The 23,354-nt window shown below is 35.6% G+C and overlaps 1 protein-coding gene across 1 annotated transcript; it reads right to left on the minus strand.

Annotated features, from left to right (window-relative positions):
* Positions 1-473: 473 nt before the first annotated feature.
* Positions 474-21,549, minus strand: LOC140967049 (CHD3-type chromatin-remodeling factor PICKLE-like). The gene is made up of 31 exons (XM_073427400.1): positions 21,387-21,549; positions 21,068-21,223; positions 19,618-19,755; positions 19,379-19,533; positions 18,886-19,047; positions 17,447-17,694; positions 17,259-17,354; positions 17,025-17,161; positions 16,743-16,955; positions 16,552-16,659; positions 15,616-15,666; positions 15,406-15,505; positions 14,638-14,780; positions 14,462-14,554; positions 14,092-14,235; positions 13,838-14,007; positions 12,979-13,045; positions 12,765-12,887; positions 10,520-10,629; positions 10,351-10,432; positions 9,403-9,600; positions 7,356-7,506; positions 7,160-7,262; positions 6,930-7,004; positions 4,044-4,105; positions 3,869-3,945; positions 3,092-3,219; positions 2,186-2,672; positions 1,750-1,873; positions 1,203-1,276; positions 474-1,034 (listed from the first exon to the last, which is right to left on the minus strand). The coding sequence occupies exons 2-31, from the start codon at positions 21,218-21,220 to the stop codon at positions 672-674; spliced, it is 4,335 nt and encodes a 1,444-aa protein (XP_073283501.1). The 5' UTR covers positions 21,221-21,223; positions 21,387-21,549; the 3' UTR covers positions 474-671.
* Positions 21,550-23,354: the final 1,805 nt, after the last annotated feature.

Below are 23,354 nucleotides of genomic sequence, written 5' to 3' on the forward strand. Positions count from 1 at the left end.
TAATAAAATATAATAAAAAATATCCCTTTTATAGTTGAATTTTGTAGGCAGGTAAATACAATACCGTCTAACAATATTATTTAAAAACCATAACATAAATACTCGAAATCTACAAATATTTTTAAAAAAACATAAAAATTTTGTTTTGGGTAAAAAAGGTAGCTCTTTTGGAAGTGTTTTTCAAATTTCTTCTCTCGATTGACATCATGGACAACACCAAGATATACACGGTCAGCACAGACTACGCAGGGAAATAATGACCACATAGCGCATCTATACAATGGATTCAACTCAATTCAAATCCAACCACTCGCAATTAATTAGTTGAGCGTGCGCGCTTGTTCACGCACATTTGGTGTTCAGTTAAATCACCCGTGCTTATCTGCACTTGCTACTTTTTTTTTTTGTCGTGGGCATATATATAATCGTTTAAAGCATATCATAACCACCAACCGGAAAACAGATGCACCATATTGGAGTCCAGGTCAATAATATAAAGATATTAGTAATCAAGTCTTGAAAAGATTACACAAGACAGCCCATTGATTTGATGAAGTTTTTTACCCTAAAAGAAAGAAGAATGATACTTCCCTCGTAGTCAGTCATTCATAATCAAACCGTTTTTCGAAATAGAATACTTATAATAGAGTTGAGAAGATACGGCTGGCCGGCTAGTCCAAAAACATGTCTGATTTCCTTTCGAAAGAAGTAACGTCATCCACAACCATTTTTGTAGCTCCTTCACTCCCATTTGACGAAGCATTAATATTTTCAATGCTGATTTTTACTTCTGCTTCTGTACCTATATTCACAACTCCGAACATAATATTATCCATTGCAGTTGTGGGTGTAGCAGAGGCGGTAGTAGTTTCAAGGCCTGGAGAACATTGTTGCTTTGCTGAAAGTATGTGATTTATCTCTTCATTAAATTCTTTTAAACCACCCAAATTTCTTCTCACTTTCAAACTTGCCGGTCTATTAGGTAAATATGCTTCAACTGAATCTTGGTCATTGTCTAAAACAACCCTGCACATCTGCAAACAGCCCCTTTATAATATATCCAACTAGCTCATCTCAGCATTTACAAATATTGTGATGCCACTTCCGTCATATAATATATCCAACTAGCTCGTCTCAGCATTTACAAATATTGTGACACTACTTCCGTTAACTTAATTTAAATACATATATAACAAACTTACTTCATTGTAGAGCCTGGCCATATCCAAGCGATCTGATCTTTTATCACAAGCAGCACTCAGAATTTCCTCGGGAGCTGAATTAGTAAAGGTCGTATAGTCTTATCAGAGAGAACATGCAAACCTAATGTAAGGGTTAACAATAATTGCAATTTCTAGGCATATCACAAGAAAGAAAACATTCATCAAAACTTGTATTGAAAGAAAAAGTTTCAGAGTACCCAAACATAAGTTTCAACAAATCTCACCTCAATTCACGATTGCAGCAGATGTCAAGAATCAGCCGATCGGCAAAAAAAAAAAAAAGACAAGTCTTATAATATAAAACAATGCATAGTCAAATGGCTAATCTCCCTGGGTATAACCATGCACGAGAGAACATACAAACAAAGCCTGAGATACGTCCATGCAATAAGTGAGAACTCTAACCACCAGTTTTACCAGATTAGTCCAATCCCCAAACACATGAATTTTGGAAAAGTTAAAATTCAATTTTCTCATTGGTCCGCAGAAACTTAAAGAAAAGAAATGAAAAAGGAAAGACACATACAAATAATTTCAACTTGAAGCAACTGGTTGGTCATCTGGGAATCCAATCCATTGGAGCTTGGAATTTTCACATCTGCGACTTTCTGCCCTGTCACATTACTTGGCATGTTTGTTTTCTCGTCACCCTGAGATTATAATCTTGTTCAAACAGTATAATTCATGTTCAAAAAATCAAATTGCAGTTTAAATGGAGTAATGAGAATTTTATCAATTAATTAAACTTCAAACAAACAGAAGACAACCCTAAACATCTCATGGCCAGTGAAGACCCAACAGCACCAAGATAAGTAAAGATTTGTATACTACTCTAATACCCTTTCATACAATTACAATGGAAACACTTTTCTACTGTTTCTGTTACTCATTAGACATGGAAATCCAGCTATAATCTAATAAGATCCCAACCATAAACTAATAGGGAACTTAAAAGAACTTACCAAATATTGTTTTTGTTGCTCTGCATTGAGTCCTTTCTCTAAAAGCAGCACCCTTTTCTTAATAAACTCAACTTGTCTCCTCTGCATTTCTCTAAAATGATATAGCACAGATTGGTCTTGAAAAAGTTGCATTCGGGATGGAGTGTCAGGAGTTCCACGTGGAACATCAGCTCCAAAATCATTGGCACCATTAGTTCCCTTTGCCTGATTACCAGTCACATCAACATGTTCTGAGTTTGCACCGTTATGTGCAGGAGACAGACTTGGAGTAGGCCCATATGCTTGAGGAATTCCAGAAGACGCTTGAGCCTGCAGAGTCCCTGATGGATGAAGTTGTGTTTGAGAGGTTCCTAAATCAGTATTTTGTACTTGGGGAGCTCCTGAGACTGGTAAATTGATCATAGTAAGGTTCAGCTCTTGACAGATAAGTTCCTGGAATCTCAAGTCCTTGTCATCGACAATTGCTTGCCATCTTCCATAACCATGTCTACACGTCCATACAAACAAAAGAAAATCATGATAATGCACATAGAATTTGAGGAAAGTTAAAAAGAAAATCGTGTGTTTAATCAAATAAAAATGCCATAACCTGCTTAATCCCAAAATTTAAGTCAGCGAGTAAATATAATATGAAGAGACCTAATTGGTAAGGAAAAGAAAACACTATCCTGCCATATTTAATTAGCCATCTTAATGAATTTGCCAAAACTTATTGCATCAAGGGCCACAAATTCACAATTATTTCTTCTTCCAAACAATTTTATTCCTCATACTCAAACCTTTGACACAATATCCATCAACACCTTCCACATTATTAGGATACTATATTGTCAGCATTATCTTTGCTTTTCCAGCTAATGAGACTTGATGTTAGCATGCATGGAAGAAATAGGAAAGAGGTTGTACTTCAATAATGCTCGCAATAGCAACCGATCATGGTGCTCCTTCCAAAGTTTTCCTACTTTTAATCCCGGGTAGCGAAATATAATATCATCTGTGAAAAGAATAGCGCCCTCCTTTGATAAAGCTCTCACCTGCCAAGTCAAAGACAAGCTTTCAAATGTAAGAGAAAATCATAAGCAAGCAATGAACTACTAAAAGGTCTTGGAAACCTTGTCAATCCATGTATTGCATACCTACTTTGGTATGGGGACTAACAGAACTTTAGTATAAACATGAACGGTGAAAGCCACCTCTAATAATACACTTCATTTTGGGGTATATGTTAAAGGACAGTTCACTAACATCACAACTAAAACAGCCAAGCTTAAGAAACTTAGGTGATTTTGTACCTTAAGCACAGTTACATACACCATAGCGAATGTTGTATTTTTAAATAGGGTTAATTCCTTAAAGAGAATCATGCAAGGAAAAATTTATTGAGGTCAGCAGAACAAAAAAGGAGAAGAAGAAGAATGTCTATACATTTAAAACACCAGGCAGTAGCTAATTAGAATCCATCGGAGAATTAATTTTAGGTGTCACATGAATGCAACTTGACAATGCAACCAGTACGGTGCATCCATGCAGTAGGTTACAGCAACATGGATTCTCATACCTATTGATACTAGAGATAACAAAGACATAGGAAACCAACTAACTAAAGTATTCAATTCTTCGGTTGCAATCACAAGAGACATGTACGAGGCAGTGATAATTATTTTATAGCATCGTGGAACTTACTTTGTCCCTAATAAGAAGTAATGTTCCAATCCTAACAAGCACGTCTTGTATCCTCAGTCCCTCTTTGGGTACACCATCTGCAATCAAGAGAATGGAATAATTAAACAGGTTCTGCACCAAGAGAGTTTTAAAGATAATCGTTGAAGTTGCAGAAAATATTAGTACAATTAATTACCTGAAAATGTAAGCGAGTCCGTTATCTCTTCGGCTATGTGTGATAAGAAAAGCCTCCCATAACTGTATAGAAAGTAATTGAATTCAGTACATGTACTGTGAAACATAGAAAGAGCCCAAAGTATGTTTGACACCAAACAAAAAATATTAGCCCACCAACTTTGATAAAATCAAAATGTAAATTGTGCAGCACTATCATTTTATTATGCCTTTAGGGTTACCCGCATCCGCATTCGCATTCGCATTCGCCTATCCTATTAGGCAACCAATCTGAGAAAGCTCCTATACATACATTTGGAGGAAGTGATGATATGTGAAGATTTAATGACCAAAAGTAGTTGACAGCTAGCTTAAACTATTGTGTAACTTTTTAAAGGGATAAATAAGAAAAGTATTGTAGATAATTTTTAAAAAGATCAATTCATTTTAGCAAAGTGCAGGAGAATTATTTTAGGATGAATTAGCTGGGTTGCATTCTATTTGCGGAGACAAATGGTGCTTGGGATGTGACTTTAATGTGGTTAGAAATACGAGAGAAAAGATGAACAGCCTTTCCAGTACCACATGATTTGATTGGGGATTTGGGATTACATGACCCCCCATTCCTGAACGCGAAGTACACGTGGTCAAACTTCAGGGCTGAACCGATCTGTTGCCGACTAGATAGATATCTCATTTCGAGGGGTTGGATGGACATTTTCCCAACATTCAGACAAACGGTACTACCCAGATCTGATCACTGTCCAGTCTTGTTTGATACCGTTAAGTTTAAGTGGGGTCCTGCTCCATTCAGATTTGAGAATACTTGGCTGTCCCATCAAAAATTCAAAGATTTGGTTAGGTCATGGTGGAATAATGGGGTAACACGGGGGTGGGAAGGGTATAAGTTTACGACGAAACTCAAAGGAATCAAAGTTGAAGCTTCTAAATGGAACAGAGAGGTTTTCGGAGACGTGGGTGTTAGTCTGTTAGATACACGGAGGTGGTTAATAGGATTAAACACTTAGATGAGTTAGAGGCTAGGGGATCTTGGTCTGAAAATCTTCAAGAGGAAAGAAACAAAGTAAGGTCTGAACTGAAAGTATTGTCGTTTAGAAGATTTCAGATGGCAAGTCAAAAAGCAAAAGTGAAATGGCTGAGGGAAGGAGATCAGAACTCAAAATTTTTCCATGCATTACTCAAGAATCGTAGGAATAAATCAATGATAGATAAAGTGGAGTTGGAAGATGGGTCTGTGGTTACGGAAGAGAAACAGGTTGAGGAGAACATTATCAGTTTCTACAGACATCTTTACAGGAAATCTGATGGGAAGGGTGGGGGTTTCGACGGGTTGGAGTGGAATCCCTTAGCTACGACTCAAGCAGAGGATTTGGAGAATCCATTTTCTGAGGATGAGATTAAAAAAGTTGTGTTCGATTGCGATGAAAACAAAGCACCAGGGCCGGATGGGTTTACAATGGCTTTCTATTAAAAGTGCTGGGATACGATCAAAGCAGATTTAATGAAGGTGTTTGCTGAATTTTTTGATGGTGGCATTGTTAATGTTATTACAAATGAAACCTACATTTGCTTAATCCCAAAGAAACAAGAAATCAAGGTTAAAGAATTTAGACCAATCAGTTTGACAATGAGTTTGTAAAAGATTTTGGCTAAAGTTTTGGCTAACAGATTGAAGAATGTTTTGGAAAATACAATTGCAGAGAGTCCATGCGCATTTATTAAAGGAAGACAAATTTTGGATTGCTGCCTGATCGCGAATGAAATAGTGAGGTTGGCTAGGAACACAACATTTAAAAGCCCCTGGAAATTTATCTCTCGGTCTTACTCATCTATCCATCATTTGATTAGGGCAGTGTTAAAAAAAGAGGAATCATTCGTTTTTGAGAAGACAATTGTGGGGGAGGGATCTTATCGTTCAAAGAGCGTTTTCCTTCTCTGTTTTACATTTCCACATCGATTAATAAACCAATTAGTTCTTTTTTAGATGTAAACGATCTTGGAGTCAATACTAATTTTCATTGGGATGTGCGTTTCAAGAAAGCCTTAAATGAGGTAGCATTAGATGAATTCAGTGATCTTTTAGGGGTATTGGGCACGGTTAGGTTCGAGCGGGGCACTGATGATTTTAGAGTTTGGATGGGGGACTCGTCCGGGTCTTTTTCTATTCGGTCTTTCTACGATTCTTTTTTCCCGGTTACAGCTTTCTCTTTATTTCCGTATTACTATAATATTTGGAAGATACCGGTCCCGTACAAGGTTCAAGTCTTCTCATGGATAGTGGCGTTGGGGAAACTCCCAACTTGCGATTCGTTGCAAAAACGGTGGTCTAGTTGTGCATTATGCCCGCAATGGTGTAGTTTATGCCGGAAACATGAGGAGAATCAGGACCATCTTGTTGCATTGTTCTTTCTCGAGTGAAATTTGGACAAAAGCGATACAAGAGTTGGGATTTGAATGGACTTTTCCAAGAAAAGCCCGGGACTTGTTTATTATGGAGACTGTTTTCCCCACCGGAAGAAAGAATAAGAGCTTTTGGTTTTTGGTAGTCCACGGCATTTTTTGGTCACTATGGTTGTAGAGGAACAATAGAATATTCACAGATTCGACGGAGTCTTTGGACGACGTATGGGCAAAGATCAAATTCAGGGTTGCGACTTGGACCACAATACTGCCGGAGTTTAATCACTTATTTATTTCTGATTTGGTTAGGGATTGGAAGTCTGTATGCCGCATATCTTAGTTTAGAACTGTTTTTTAAATTCTGTAAACATGTAATGTGGATTACTCTCCTTTGTAATCTGACCTAATATTTTAATAAAGTTTAGTTTCGTATAAAAAAAAAAGATAAACACAGGACTTGAAGTAGGCTGGAGTAATAATCACATACTCTCTAATCTCTTCATAAGTCTTCTGCTTTAGACGTGGTGTAAACTCTGCCCAGTCGAAGTCCCCTACGCCAAATCTGTGAGGAATATTAGGAATTGCTTGCATTATCCTTTCATATTGCATGAATCTAACAAAAATCTCATACAGAGAATATTGGAGCAAGCAAGAAATGAAGGAGAGTGAAAAATGGCATTTAATGACACAATATGTAAGGAATACTCTATATGGAACCTCATCAAAATTTGGACAAATAAAGCCCTCTGATTTTGGTTAAATCCAAGAACTCGAAAAGATCTCCCTTCACCTTCCATCAAAGGAAGTGGTTCTGAAGTGTCTGCCAATAAATTATAACAAACGGGACAAAAGTTAGATAGTATTGCTGCATTTATACTACCAACTGATGCATAATCTGTATTTAATCCTATACCACGAGCTCTTTTTCTGTAAGGTCTCCTAACAGTTGCAGCTCCAGTTGAAGCTGTTTCATTATCAGTTAACTCAGCTTCATAATTATCGTCTTCTCCATCCGAACTTACATCTTCCAAACCAGCGAGATCATCTTCTTCAACAGATACCATCTGTAATTCAGCATACAAAATAAGTAATAAAGGGCAATGGTATACAAGATATTATGATGTTACCCAAAATCTCAAAGTATTATTTTATCAATCAGAACTCAGGAAACTCATGGCCCAAAGGAAGATGGAAAAGAGAATCAGCTTGAGAAAATTGGAATATTCAGCATTCAAGAAAGTGAAACCATAACCTGACCAGGACTCAATTAAGCAAATCAGCCAAAAGCAAAGGCAATTTACACAAGTACGTTTTAGATTTGACAATAGAAAGCCACATCGCTAGGGAACACTTTAGCATTTCTTGGGAATAGAGAACGGAAAAGAAACACACAAATGACCGCTTTTCACTCGATATTATAGAACTGACCATGGTTCCTCAACAATCAATTTTCCTTATGATGGAGAGTGAAGCCAGAACCAAAACCATCTGGCTATGGTTTGATTGGATTTTAGCCAAAATTTACTCCCTTAACTAAATGGCCAATAAAAACACAAGAATCCAGCTCTTAAATCCACCAAACTATATCAAACTTATTAAGCTTAGTTATTTAAAAATTATACTATACGATGAATCATTTGATTGGATTTTAGCCAAAATTTACTCCCTTAACTAAATGGCCAATAAAAACACAAGAATCCAGCTCGTAAATCCACCAAACTATATCAAACTTATTAAGCTTAGTTATTTAAAAATTATACTATACGATGAATCATTCTTTACTAACTGCTAAAAAAACAAAGTTCTATTTATTGTATAAATCAAGTAACTAAAATCATATAGGCTAACCCATCTACTTATCCTCGGAACCTTAATGACCCAAGGACTGAGGACTTAGGTTTTCGGTTCTGATTTCATTTCAATTTTAATTTCTGAGAAACAATATCAAACAGTAAGTTTTAGGTTTCCATCTTATTTTCAAGTAAAAAATAACACCACCTCTAGTTCTGTATGTCCCAAGTTCGGTTCACAGTTTAAACTGAATCGTGATAGGATTAATTTGACACTTCCAAAAAGGATAAATCTGATATTTGCAATGAGGATTGCCGATTGCATGCGTAACAGATGACAGATATCACAAAAAAAGAAAGAAATGAGACATACTTGGACTTACAGGACTTTCTTTTTTTGAAACTGTTTTTTTTTTTTGGAAACTGACATGGACTTTCTATGACAGATTTGACTTGCCTCGTTTCTTACCCTTCCCATCCATCGTTTCAAAAGGTGGTATGAATACATACCCTCTCCCAAGGGAAGAAATGGGACCTCTTCCCTTTCCTTGTCCCTATCCCTCCCCCACCCCTCTTGCTATTAAATGAACCCTAAGTGAGAAATCTGAAGTCTGAACCATAAGAAAAAAATTGCAAGACCTTGATATTCTTAATTTTGTACAAATACTACTTGAGCACTACAGGTTTGTTAGGTCATTAAAATCTACATCCTCCTAAGATTCTTCAATCTTAAATTCTCAGGGCATATGCTCCTCGCCAACCATTTGGCAGATTTTCTACGACAATAATTCCCTCCATTAGAGACATGATTCAGTTGTAAACAAGGACTAAAAGTAAAATACCATAAAAATGACAAAACGAAACATTGAATTTATAACAGGCATAACAAAAAGTTCATCTCTTACTTAAATAAACAAAAAAATATAAGCATTGAGATATCATGCACACCTAGCACAAAACTATGGCAAAAGTACATGACTACGTAATAGTAAATGAAAAAGGTTTTCATAACTACGTAACGGTAAATGAAAAAGGTTTTCATTACTTTACTCAAAGCACTAAACTTCTGTGTTTGATTTATTCTCTTCCTATTAATTATTCCAAATTCTATCATATTGTTAGCATTTGTCAGCAAGTAACTCAAGTGAATTGACATTTCAAATATAAAACCTGTTTGCGGCTCCTCTTTCCTTTTCCCATAGCATTAAACTCTTCTATTTTTTGCACTTCGTATTTGTCTCGCAAAAGGTCTTCCCAGTAGCTTGCTCGTTCAGGATTGTTTAAAGGTGCTTTAGATTCTGCTGGTATTGCAGGTGCTTCCTCCTCTGCTGCCAATTCTACTTCATCAATGTACTCAAAATTTGCTACCTGAGGCATGCGCTTGATGATTACAAAAGCTTCAAACAGACATGCAAATCCTTAAATTATCAAAAGTAGCTCCAAAATCCATGAATGAAACAGTTCTGATTAAGGAAAATCAAACCTGATATTTTCCCATATTGCTAACAACAATGGATATAAAAGCTAGCATTGGCTTCTTTGAAATATCACAGGTATCTTACCATTAGAAAACATAGCAAAATCATAAATACATAAACCACCTATAAGCATCAAAATTTTCAGATTGAGATGCTCCATAATATCATATCGTGTGGGGTATGATATAGAGTTTCCAATTGTTGTTATAATTAACTCAAGGACATGGACGAGCATAGATCCATCTACACACATTAGAATCTTGATGGCAAGACGCTCATGAACCATCGGAACACCAAAAACGGGCAGAAGAACCCCATAAATCTTACATTCAGGCTGCATTTTGTATGAGGGATAAGGTGGGATTAAGTGATGGTTTTAAGCTTAAACCATGTTAGGTTCATTTTTTAATAAAATCATTTTATACAGCCAATCCCTCCTTAATCTTATTCGTAAAAATCAAACCAAATATAACATTATTTTATCACCACATATTACATGTCCTTGTCTTTCAATTTTTTATCACTTATTTACTAATAATTCAATAATATCATCCTTCGAACCAATTGTAACCTCAGTGATTCAATGATAAGGTTTAGATTGTAACAACAAAATATACTAATACTTAAGAAAGTTACACACCTTAAAGGCTTTCAAAAATCCATCCTCCTCTTCATCATACAATGAAGACTCTTCATCTTCGATTTGTTCGCGATTAAGTAACCTAGATTCAATTACGGGTTCAGATTTATTATGAAAAACATGAACTTTATCGCATCAAAGGAATCTTCGGGAATGGTAGATGATTTACCTATCAATTGCAGTATCATCATAATGAATTTGCCGAGATTTTACCAATTCGTCATTGTCATCGGCAAATAATTCTTTTGAGCCATATCTTATGATATCATCCAGTTCCTCCTGTAGCAAAGTCAAAGTGTCTCAGCACAAGAATATAAATGAGAATGTGGTACAATCTGATTACTTCATGTACAACAAACAATTAAAAATATCCGAACCTTGTGTTTTAAAAGTAATAAAGGGATACATTGTTGCTTAGTTTGGCTGCGTAGATTAATAAAAGGATCGTTCGTACTTTTTATGTAATTTGATGAATATACATCAGAAAATAATTTTTAATTATTTTTGTCACAACTAATCATGATTTCTCTCCTACCCAATTTTTCTACTTCATAACAGGGGTGTAAACGAACCAAATCAAGCCGAATACAAAAAAAATTTTGATGCTAGAATTAGATATATTTGAGCTCAAATTCAATTCGAAACTCGAAATTTTACTAATTTTGGCTTGAATTCGATTCAAAACTCAAAATATTCAAACATATTCGCAAGCTACTTTAAAATAAATACTGAAATTATATTTATTTAATAATTATATTATATTAATAAAATATTAAAGCTCACGGACGGCTCACGACCTATAGAACAAAAAAATTGAGCTCAAGTTTGGCTCGAAAAAACATGTTCGCGTTCGGCTCAAATTCTATAATTTGAATATCAATCAAACACATTATGAGCCGACTTGATTCGTTTAAACCCATACTCCATAAAACACCCTATCATATTTCCTCTTCATCTCTTTATTGTCCACCGCCGGCACAACTTCCCACCATACCCATCATTTCCTCCTCTTTTCTTCACCTTCTTCCTCATCTCTATCCTTTTTTTATCTCCTCTATGATTCCTGTTTATCCTTTATCCATAAAAATGTCTCTAAAAGAGATGTATTTTCACCTTAGGAATCCCAAACTTGATCTTTTGCCTCATTAATTTCTATTTCCCCGTTTCCCCACTGCCTTCATCACCACCATTACCGCTTGGTGTTAATGGGCAAGAAACAGGTGAAAGGATGGACAAGCCAAATAGGCTGCAGTGCATTGGGCATTTAATCACTTTTAATCTCTAGGTTTTTACCTCATGAGATAAGTAAACCTCCATGCCTACGGAATGATTCAGACTAAAACAGTGTACAGAATCTGGCTAAGGAATAACGGCTAGGAAATTTGCACACAGAAATTGGATAATATTGGAAGAATAAGCAGTCCTCCTTTTATCCAGGATACCAAAATGGCCAGTTACAAAATCTTTCTTCGCTGATTCTATCCTTAGGAAACCAAGGAGTTCTCATGACCGTAATTCAGAGTATCAAAATCACACGAGGGGGTGTGATGCTTCCCAAAGAGTTGGCTAGGTCTTCAAAAGCAGTATATTACTGGAAGAATACACCATATTAACATTCAGGAAGGAAGTGGAAGTGGAAGTGGGACGGTAATGAATGCCATGTCCTTGAAGAAAAGAAAATAATTCGCTCAAAGAGATTAAATTGAAACTGAAACAAATCTCTTTCCAGAACACTCTCATCATTCCAGAACACTCTCACCATGTCCTCTAGCAAAAGCAGCTTCCTGGAAACATCCAAATGCTGTTTGGCTCTCTAGTATTATACAAGTACAGGTTCAGTTTCACTGACATACTAAACTAAGGGGAAATTTTGGGTGGTTCGGCCCCTATGACAAATGGCATATCATTTCCACATATCAGCAACTAACAAGGAAGAAACATTAGGGTATTTATCCTCGTCCAACTAAAATTAATCCAACATATTCGTTTAGCCTCTATAAGATTACCATTTTGGAACATGTCAATTTAAGTGAGAGGGTAATTTAAATTTTGGAAATTTCAATTTAGATCTGTGCCTACGTGATAAGGACAAAGATGACCACCAATGTATTATTTTTTAAACTTACACAAAGATAACGCTTACACTGACAAATCTAATTTACATTTGAGATTAAATACTCCATAGGAATTAATTATATTCTGAAATTTTTGTGAATAGAAACTTATAGTGAGTGGTACATTACACTAACTAGACTATTTTCACATGTTTATTTCATATATACTCTAGAATAACATTGCACTTGTAATAGAAATTGCAGTTTTGTTATACAGTACGTACCTTCAAATTGAGATTATACTTTTCAATGTCATGGTGAAAAGGAAAAACTATGCATACTATCACATGACATCTTTACCTGATTTATATTCTGTGTCTTGAGCTTCCCGACAACAAGATGCTCCAAAACCATTTTCTTTTTTGTCATCTGCATCATTCTTTCCTCGATGGTTCCTCTAGTTATGAGTCTGTAAATCATCACCTGCGCAAAAAAAAAGTCACACCACTGATAAGCCTAGTGACAAATTGAAGATTCAAGAGTCTGCCAAAAAATGATCAACAAGGTGTACAACCTTATTTGTTTGACCAAGTCGATGAGCTCTTGCCATTGCCTGCAGATCAGCATGAGGATTCCAATCGCTGCAAATTTCAGGAACTCAAAATTAATATAAGTATATTTTAAGATAACGCTATGTGTATGGCATAACAAAAGTCATTATTTCACCAGTCACAATGGACAATTCAACAGTGTTTCACAACATTAAAGCAGATTCATGACATTCAAATAAAAAATAAAGTACTGCTTATGATACCTAACTATATCCATGATACCAATCACAACTGACTAGATACCTCCATCCCAAAGAATCAATGCAACTAATATTATCAATAAATCTCATAATCGCAATCATAACTTATAAGGTCAAGAGCTTTTGTGACCTCATAATATGACACACACAAGCGCATTATAAATCAGCTTGAACTAACATCTTTTCAACAGTTTGCTTTTTCTCTGTGGATTGATCATCCTACAATATTAAATTATCAAGACTACCAAAAACTCATGGCAAGAACGAGTACTAAAACACAAGCAGAGAGATTTAACAATGATAGATGCCCCAATTCTAAGTATTGGGGTTTCTATGATAAATATAGCTTCGCACATTTCAAAGGCAGTAGATATTGAATCTTGCACATAGCTCAAATTTAAACTTTTAAGTTACGAAATGGGCAATAGGGGGAAGATAAAATCACTGTGAGGGCCCGTGCACGGGTCATCACAATCGCAGCCCATTTTTCCTTCACCACAACAAGTAACATAGCTCAAATAAGCACAATGAACAGACATAAAGAACCGATACATCAGCCAAATACAAAACTCGGATACAAATACGCGAATAACTGCTACTGAACCCAAGAACATTATATTACCTGTCATATATAATTACTGTATCAGCAGTTGCAAGATTTATTCCCAAACCTCCAGCTCTAGTTGATAGCAGAAAGCAAAATCTGGATGAATTCTTTGCATTAAACCTATCTATACGAATTTGTCTTTCTGCTCCACCAACTCTTCCATCAATCCTCTCGTAATGCCATTTCTAATGAGTACATGGGACTGTCAGTTCATGTTTTGAAATACATTTTTGGCATATCAATTAACGAGTTCAACTAAATCTGAATACCCTATAATTGCAATAATCCTCTAACAAGTCCAACATATGCTGGAATTGAGTATATATCAGAACTCTGTGGCCTTGCTCTTTAAGCTTGACCATCATCTTGTCTAACAGCTGTAATTTTCCCGAGGATTCCAGAAATTGCCTGTTTATAATCGTAAAGAGAATCTTGTGAGCAGAAAAAATCCCATCTGGATAAGTCAAAGCATTCATACAAAAATATATGAATGACACAGTAAACATCTAGTAAAACCACAATTATGTGCGGGTATCAAATGCAGGAATAACTCCATCAAGAAAATTCAGGAGAAAATCATTGTTTTTGTGTGTGTGTGTGTGTGTGTTGTGGTGGGGGGGGGGGGGGGGGGGGGGGNTTAAACTCATTAGCATCCTCTGGTTCAACGCCTTCCAGCATAAAGGGATGACAACAGAGCTTACGCAGTTCCATCACCACATTTATGAGGGAAATCTAGCAATCAACAAAAAGATTAAGCTTGATCCAAAGTCCTTCCAGTAAGGCGACAAGAACACAAACAATAATCAACAACACACCTGCGCGCCACCCTTGCGAGTTAATATTTGATAATTACGAGTCAAAATTGCTTTGTAATATTCTTTCTGCATGCTGCTCAATTCAACACGAAGAATGAGTTCTCTTTTAGGAGGCAGCTCTTTCATGACATCTTTCTTCAATCCTGTAAATCAAAGTTGTTGTCAAGGAAGTCTTGTTTGTAGAAATACAAAATTGCAGATCCTTCAGCATTGCAAACTCCTCAAGTACATTGGTCCAGTTTCTTAGGAAGAAAAGGAAAAACAAAAAAAATAGCTTAATATAGCAACAGCAAAAAAGGATGGCAACCACATGCAGTTAAGTCAATGGGAGAAAAATAAGCATTATGGATGAACTGGACATAAGAAACATACAATGAAGCTAGCAGATTGATTTTGCAGGCTGAATAGGATAGGAGAATCATAGATGCTGTGGGCAGAAAGATTAGATGAACAAGGTTGCTGGTTTAACTGAGTCAAAATAAGGAATAAAATTGAGCGTACGAGCATTTGTGAGCCAAATGCTGGAGTACAGCATGTCAGCCATGCGTACTTGTTTCCATAAAGGTTCAAGCAAATGGCTCTTGTATTCCACGCATGCATCTTCGTAAATAATCAGTCAATTTTTAAGCCAGTGAAAATTTGGATTTAGTCTTGCAGTGCTATTACCATGCTTGGCAATAGTATATAATTTTTTTAAGATGGTTCATGGTCATAAAGGCGAGAAAATAACTACAAGTTCCAATTTACAAGATAAGTTTCAATTAATACTTCGCAGTAGATGTGGTGCCAACATCTTATGAAGCCTAGAGATTTGCTCCTCTTGATTTATATCCTTGAACTCCTCCTGGAATTCCTCTAAACTTCCAAACTGGAAATATATTATGACAAAACAAAAGAATCATGGAAATTTTTTATATAATAATAGTTGATTTATTCACTAATGGTAAAACAATAAAAATCAAGTCAGAAGACACTGACCTTCCCTGCATCAAGGAAATGCATAAGCATGAAAAGCTCATCTAAATTGTTCTGTAATTCATTAAGACAATGGTCATATAATCACATTACAAATTAAATGGCAGAAGCAAGTATTTTTTCAACTGTGAACTTCATAAGAAGCTATGCCACAACTGTTCAAATATAGAATGAAGGGAAGAGTTTCAGAGACTCGTTGACTTCACAAGAAAGACCTCGTAAAATAGAGGGCGTAGTCTCAAGGGACTGGTGTACAGCATTCACACGGGGATGGTAATGGAAGGTGAGGTGTCTCACCAATTTACATGCTTATCATAGCATAAAAAGCATGTGTGATGGTAATGGAAAGTGAAATGTCTCACCAATTTACATGCTTATCATAGCATAAAAAGCAAAATTCCTGAGTATGTGTAAATATGACATCCCAGAGAGTTATTTTGCATTTCGTCTGTAACTACAGACTGGCATTTAGGCCATCAGTCCTTGCAACCTGAATGGAATAGGGGGGGACCCAAAACAAATTACAGCAGAAAGTAATTTCAATCATCCATCAATCTGAACTTGGTTTCATCAAGGATTGTTGACTCACTTGAAAATAACCTCACTCCACACAAGTCTACATAAATTGACATTTATATACATCAATCCAGTAATAATTCGAAAAACCACATTCCGTCCGCTCATTCAAGATTATCCAATGATTTTGCAAAATAATCCAGCACAGTAGAATTATCAGTTCTCACTGCAAGTTGTTAATAACAATATCCAACAAAGTACGCACTAAGGTAACAACACAGAAAATTTGATATGCCTTTGCACAAACAGTAGCAGTTGCTCTATATAAAAATATGTGATAAGCATAAACAGCACAATAATAGCAGAGTGCGAACACAGATCATAATGTATAATGTATCATAATGTAAATGAGTAACAATATACCTGAAGTGGAGTTCCGGTCAGGAGGATACGATGTCTGCTAGAGAACTGTTTCAAAGAAGAAAACAGCTTTGAATCCTTATTTTTAAGACGATGACCTTCATCAACTATCTACAAATAGATGCCATCAGACATTAAAAGCAAGCATCAAATGGATATAAAAAACATTGCACTGCTACGAAATGTCTGTTCACCATGCACTCCCATTTTATGGGTTTCAAAGATGATAAATCCATGTTGATCATTTCAAATGATGTCAAAAGAACGTCAAACTTTATTCTATCTTGTTTGCTTTCGCTGACTATTTGACCAGATTTCTTCTTTTTGTTCTTCTTCTGATTTTTGGGATAATAGAATTCATATTCTCTTATCACAGAGCGAGCATGAGCACCTCCGAGATACATCACCTGCAGCAATTGATTATTCATCAACATAAACACTAATTTACCATAATCCCAGACTTTATGAATACTTACAACATTCAAATGAGGAGCCCAGGTGGCAAATTCACGTTCCCAGTTTCTCAATGTCGAAAGAGGAGCAATCACAAGATGTGGGTAATGAATCTCCCCAAAAAGAGATGCTAAAAATGCAATACTCTGTATTGTTTTACCTGAGCTCACAAACATTTAGTGTACAGAATTTTGCAACATAGAGAAAGTAAGAGAAAAAACGCGGAGAAGGACAATTTAAGGTGCAAAACAGCATACCAAGCCCCATCTCATCTGCAAGTATCACATGTGTTTGTTTGGACCAAGCAAAACGCAAGAAATTCAACCCTTCAAGCTGATATGGATGCAATGAACCTTGATTTTTTAATTGATGGTAACAGAGTCAAATAGAATATTATACATGCTCAAAATGAAATATATATACTAAAATACAGAGCATCGCATACCTCCAGAAAGAAAATCAGGACTACTCTCAAAGTGTTGAAACTCTTTCTGTTTTTTCTTTGATTCAATGGCATCAAGAAGGCTGCTCTTCTGTTTTGACACCGATATCTTGTCAGATCGAGACTGCAAGCTATTAAATCTTTCAATTTCTTTTTGAAAAGATGCAATGTCTGATTCCAACTCCCAACTGCATTCATCATAGGGAAGCTCCTTCCATTTCACAAAGTATTCTTTCCCTTCACCTGCAATCCTGGTTTTTACCATAATTTGACAACAATTGGAATTAATGCGATAAATTAAATGCCAATGTATCATTTATACCATGGAAAACCAGCGACATTAAACTCAAGCTCAAAAATCAATCATATTTTGTGTTGTGACTCATCAGTTCAGAAATTCATTTTATTTCTATACAAGACAAGAAAAATCTCTTAGCATAACAAGTGTTCCGCAGTTAGAAGTAAAGCCTTCGACCAACTCATATAGTCTGTTAAATGATAGTAGCCAATAGCCATAATATGTGAATGGCAGTACTAAAAAGATGAGCAAGCAACACAAAGGTGAGAGCCAGAATGATTTTGATTTCCCAACAACGATTGCTTTTCGTCCATGATTTTGAATATTTTTTCAAGATCTAACCATACAGATCGACAAGGCATGACACTACATAAAGTCATATACCTTAATTGAAATCAGCCTTTAATAAATTAAATCCTTTTAGAGGAAGCTAAATATTCCCTCAAAGCATTGATAGCACTGAATAAAGGTAAACATTCATTCAAAACTCAAACTTCTAAAAGCGCCAACGCAACTGAGCACATTTTGTACACAAAGGCAGAGGATAATCGAACATCTTTGAACAAACATGTGCCAGTTTGATTCAAAATATTCACTTCTAGATTCAGAATGCAAAGCCTGAAACAAATAATTTCTCCAAGCTTTTTTTTTTGATAGAAAAATATGAATTTATTATAATAATAGAGAAGTTTACAAAGATTGCAGATGAGCAATCCACAAGTCACCTCACAATTTAGGGAACTACATTATCGTTAGGATCAAATAAATTTCCAATCCCTAACTAGATCTTATACAAGCAGGTGATTAAATTGTGGCATCTTAGTTGTCCAAGTCACAACTCTGAATTTAATCTTCTCCCAGACGTCGCCCAATGATTCCGAGCTAACCAGATAATTAATTAAAATATTCCTAGAGTACGAGGTTTTTTGTCCTTTTCAGGTGACTAGACGTGTCAATCAAAGCGTTTCGACAATATGATTGACCTGTCTAGTCAATCAAAGTGACAATATATAGTTCTTCTGAAAGTCCAAGACTTCTTTCAAAAAGAAAAAAAAATGAAAGGTCCAAGACTAAAATTTGACACAAGGCCTTGTCAAAATATCACAAGTATTCATTCAACGCGGCAAAAAAGTGTATGTAAAACCTGCTGGCAATAATCCGATCAACGGTCGTCCAATCTGGTTTGATAGGACCGAAGTCATCCTCAGGGTTAGTTGGTGAAGACGCCTGTTTATGGAAGTTATTTATTTTGGTTTTTAAGCGAGGATTTGACCTTTGCGCCTTAACAAATTCTATCTCGGGCACCCTGGAACAACATACAGATGATGCACGATATAAGTAAGAATAAGACAAGACATGCTTAATAAATGAGAATATCACAGTGGAATTCACTCAGCTCCTTCTTTTGGCACAGTATTTAAGTGAATTTCAATTAGATGGTAGTATTATTCTAGAAGAATACTCAACTAATGATTATCATATATCACGTTACATGTGAAATCATATTGTAATAGCTTGGTCATGATTTGGTGATTTTAAGCTAGGCAAATAACAGAGGATATACTTCTCCTAGGAACATGCCTTAACATAATAACTTGACTAACTACATGGCAAATAGAGATCGTTGAAAATTATACCATGAGCAGTGGAGGTACGATAGGCCTTTCCACTTGACTAAATACTGGTTCATGAGAGCTTGATCCGACCCAAGCTTAGATGCATCACTATCGTCAATAGCAGTGGGACCCACCTCACAGTCAAGTATTTTCTCAATTTCAATGAGAGGGCCGATCTGACAAAAATCATGGTTAAATAAGCAAACTAAGATTGCACACATCCCTAAGCATACTGACATTGGGAGCATAAAGATACATACGCATTCAGGACACTTCCAGGGACTAGGAATATGAGCCTTCAGTGGTGGTAGCAAACACTTTGGATGGAAGGCATAAGTACATGTTTCACAGCTCAAAAGATTGTCATCTTTGCCACAAGATTGACAAAGGCCTTCTTTCTAATAACAGGCACACATTGAAACAAATTATTTCTAGAAATTTGCAACTCGAAAAAGGCAGCAGAACATGTATTTGCAATTGCAAGAATGCAAGGCACAGAAATCCACAATTTATTGCGATACATCCAATTTTTTTGAAAAACGTACGATTTTAACTTATAACCCAGAAAAAACAGAGGACAGCTTGCATGTCATAAATAAGTATCCCTCATATTCATGCATTTATATAATGCTCCTTGATCTCGTTGTTATGTGTTTAAATGGTATTTAGTATTTCCCAGTCATAAAAGCCGTCGCTGCTCTATTAATTGAAATATAATAACATAAGTCCAAGGATGCGGACGCACGATTGAATTTAGATTCCATTTTTTCTAATTTCGTGAGTAGGAAAAGATTACAAGTTGTTTACTAAACGTTCGTCCAATCCTGAATCCATGAAGGTTTTCCCAGGGACGTTCCCTTAGGCCTTACCTAACAACAGTTTTAAAAGATGCGAGTCCTGCGGCATGAATTTGAAGCCCCATTATTTATGCATCGAGATTTATTGAGATTAAAATTGTTCGATAAACAATGTGGAACCAATTATAAATAGGAGATAAGTCAAAGGATAATTCTCTTAAATGCACGTGTAGAAAATCAAATCAATCAAGGAAAAAAGCCACACATGAAAAAAAATTCACTCGAACAATTTAATTTCCACAACCATCAATTCCGATTCCTAAAAGATTATTCGGCTTGGACAGAGGGAGGGTGGAGGTGGTAGTTAAAAGCAGACACCGGAAAAGCCACAACAATGAAAGTTCACAAGTATGATGGGCATTAATTGTTTATATCCCCAATTGCTATACTCTCCGAATCAGATTTGCTGATTCAAACCTAATGCCGAACGTAGGCATCATAACTGTGTGCTCCTTGGTCCCCTTCATTATAGCTTACTTTGGAGACAAGTACGGCCGTACTTAATGTGACATTGTAGGAAGTATGTAATCTAAGAAATTTCCGAAATTAGGTCTCCAAAAACTCCGGAAAATCAACCAGGATTTTTCCTCTTCGATCTCCAGAAAATGCCCCGTTACAGAGTCAGAATCAATAAGAAGCAAAATTATACGTGCACAGATTCATGTGTATGCCCAAAAACAAATAAAGAAGATAACATAAGTACGTATCAACATATTTAGATCCGTGGATAAGCACACAGATATAACACGCACAATGATAACTGGAAAGCGGACAGATTACGTACTAAGTGACACAAATCTGAAAAAGGAGAAAGCGAAAAAACGTATGGGAGGGGTAGGAAATCAAAAACTACCGCATCAAGACGTTCAATTCTTTCGATTTTGTCATTAGAAGAGCCCGACCCAGAATTTCTCTTAACGAAATCATTCTCGTCGTCGGAATCATCTATGTTGTAAATGGGCCGGCGTTCCGATCGAATCCGAAGCCTCTCCACCAAACTTGCCATTTTCTACGCAAACATCGAGAAGAAAAACACGGACATCATTAAATTCACCAATTGAAAACGTAATTCCGGTAAATGGTCGAGTCAGATGAAAGTGAGGCAAAAAACGTTTTGAAAAATAGAGCAGAATGGTTATGCATGCCGTGAAAAGCGGAAGTTCCCACTTTACCTGATACACCTGCGTGTATGTGACTGAATTCCCTGTGCGGCAGCAACTGGCGAACAGACAATGAGAAAGAGAAAATGGGATTTAAGGTTTGGACCCGTTTCTTTGAAAGAGACAGACTTGGTTCTAGTAGTGTGAAATGGTCGGGGCAATGCCCATTAATTATTTCTCAATTGGGTTTTACATTAACAATAATACTAAATCAAATAATAAAAAAGTAAAATGTTTTTGTTGAAGCAGGATTTAATAGTTTTTCTGGTAAAACTCTGCTCTAGCCAAGGATGATTTTAAATGGAAGAATGTGAACTAAGAATTACTTGTCTTTTTACCTTAAACATGCCTAAGTAAAAATACAGAAGAGTTTAACAATTTTGGTTTGAGCTCTTTTTATTGCTTTGAATCATTTCTTTCTTTTCAAATCTGTTGATTTTTCTCATTTTTATTGTCGATAACTGAACACAATCATGATTGCCCTAAAACATTCTAGACATATGTACCAACCGATGAGTTTTTATCATCACATAATACCCAATATCAGTATACAATATAGTAACAGTCAAGTTACTATTACCAAATTTATCTGAACTTCAATAGACCCGAATACATTAGAATCTCTGCAACTTCTTGAATCATCTTTGTGAATTGAGTTGTTGATCGTAGTATCATAACCGATGGATGCAAATAATCCACTCTCGCAAACTAGTCACATCCCATAAGTTTATTATATAAATTTCTTTAATTTTCTATTTGACATTCAATAATGTTTATAATTATGCCTTTCTACATATTTTCCTCGTTTCTTTTTCTAAATGGAGTTATGAACATGATGTAACAATGGAGTCCATCATTGATGTAAGTCCTACCAAGACCCAATTGGCTAGGGTTAAAGATAACAGTATTTGGTTTGAAACACATGACACCTATTGCCATTCAATATGAACCCGAATTTAGAAAGAGTGTATCATTAATGCAAGTCCTACTAGATGACACCCGATTCTCATTCAACATGAACCCAAATTTAGAAAATCTAGTGTTTGGATTCCAAGCTCTATGTGCTTTTTCCACAAGTGAGATGATTGACCCTTTATAAAATCTTAATTTTTGTTTGGTAAAATGTAATTGAATGTAATAAAAATAAGGTTATGAGTTTTTTTTTGTTCTCAGATAAGAGTGAAATGGAACAAACAGTTGTCATACTATACACGACAGAACAGTTGAACATAAAAAAAATAAAATTTTGATACTTCATATTATATCTCTCCATATATTAAAACATTAAAGGGTTGTAAAACCAACTATCGTAATAGGCTTTTCGTTTATGTTAATCAATTAGACCGACAAAATCTATGTTCGTGGGATTAACAAAAAGACATACAACAAATGAATATTTAATTAAAGATGTTGATAATGATAGTATCTCGGTGATAGTGATATTGAAATTTTCGATTTGGAGGAACTCGTTGAGCCCGAATTCAAATTATGCCAAAGAGCAACCCATCTACACCCCATATGCTAAAGTCCAACAGGATTAAGCCCACTCCCATCAAAATGTTTAAAAAAAAAATTGTTCTTCATAAAATCAAAATGTAAACTACCCTTTCACCATCGTGATTCCATCATCCTTTCTCAAACTAGTCATTTAGATATATACTAGGCAAGAAAACCTCAATTCTTGAGGTGTCTTACCCAGATTTGTAGTTTAACATATAAGTATTTATATTTTTTTCCAGATTAACTAACCATGTGTTTATATTTATGTAGATCTTATTTAATAATGTAATTTTAAAAACTATAATTATTATGAGTATAGTATTTTTTTATTTTCGTTTATATCCGTATTCATATGATTAGTATTTCAAGTTGGCACTCTGCTTAACAAAGTAAAAAATATGGAAAACAAGAATTTATAAAAGTGAAAATTATTAGGAAAAATGTTGAGTTAGTGTTCAAATGAGAGAAGTTTAATAACAT

Source organism: Primulina huaijiensis, unplaced genomic scaffold (genome assembly GCF_012295235.1).
Source record: "Primulina huaijiensis isolate GDHJ02 unplaced genomic scaffold, ASM1229523v2 scaffold23545_ERROPOS1600000+, whole genome shotgun sequence".
Lineage (NCBI taxonomy): Eukaryota > Viridiplantae > Streptophyta > Magnoliopsida > Lamiales > Gesneriaceae > Primulina > Primulina huaijiensis.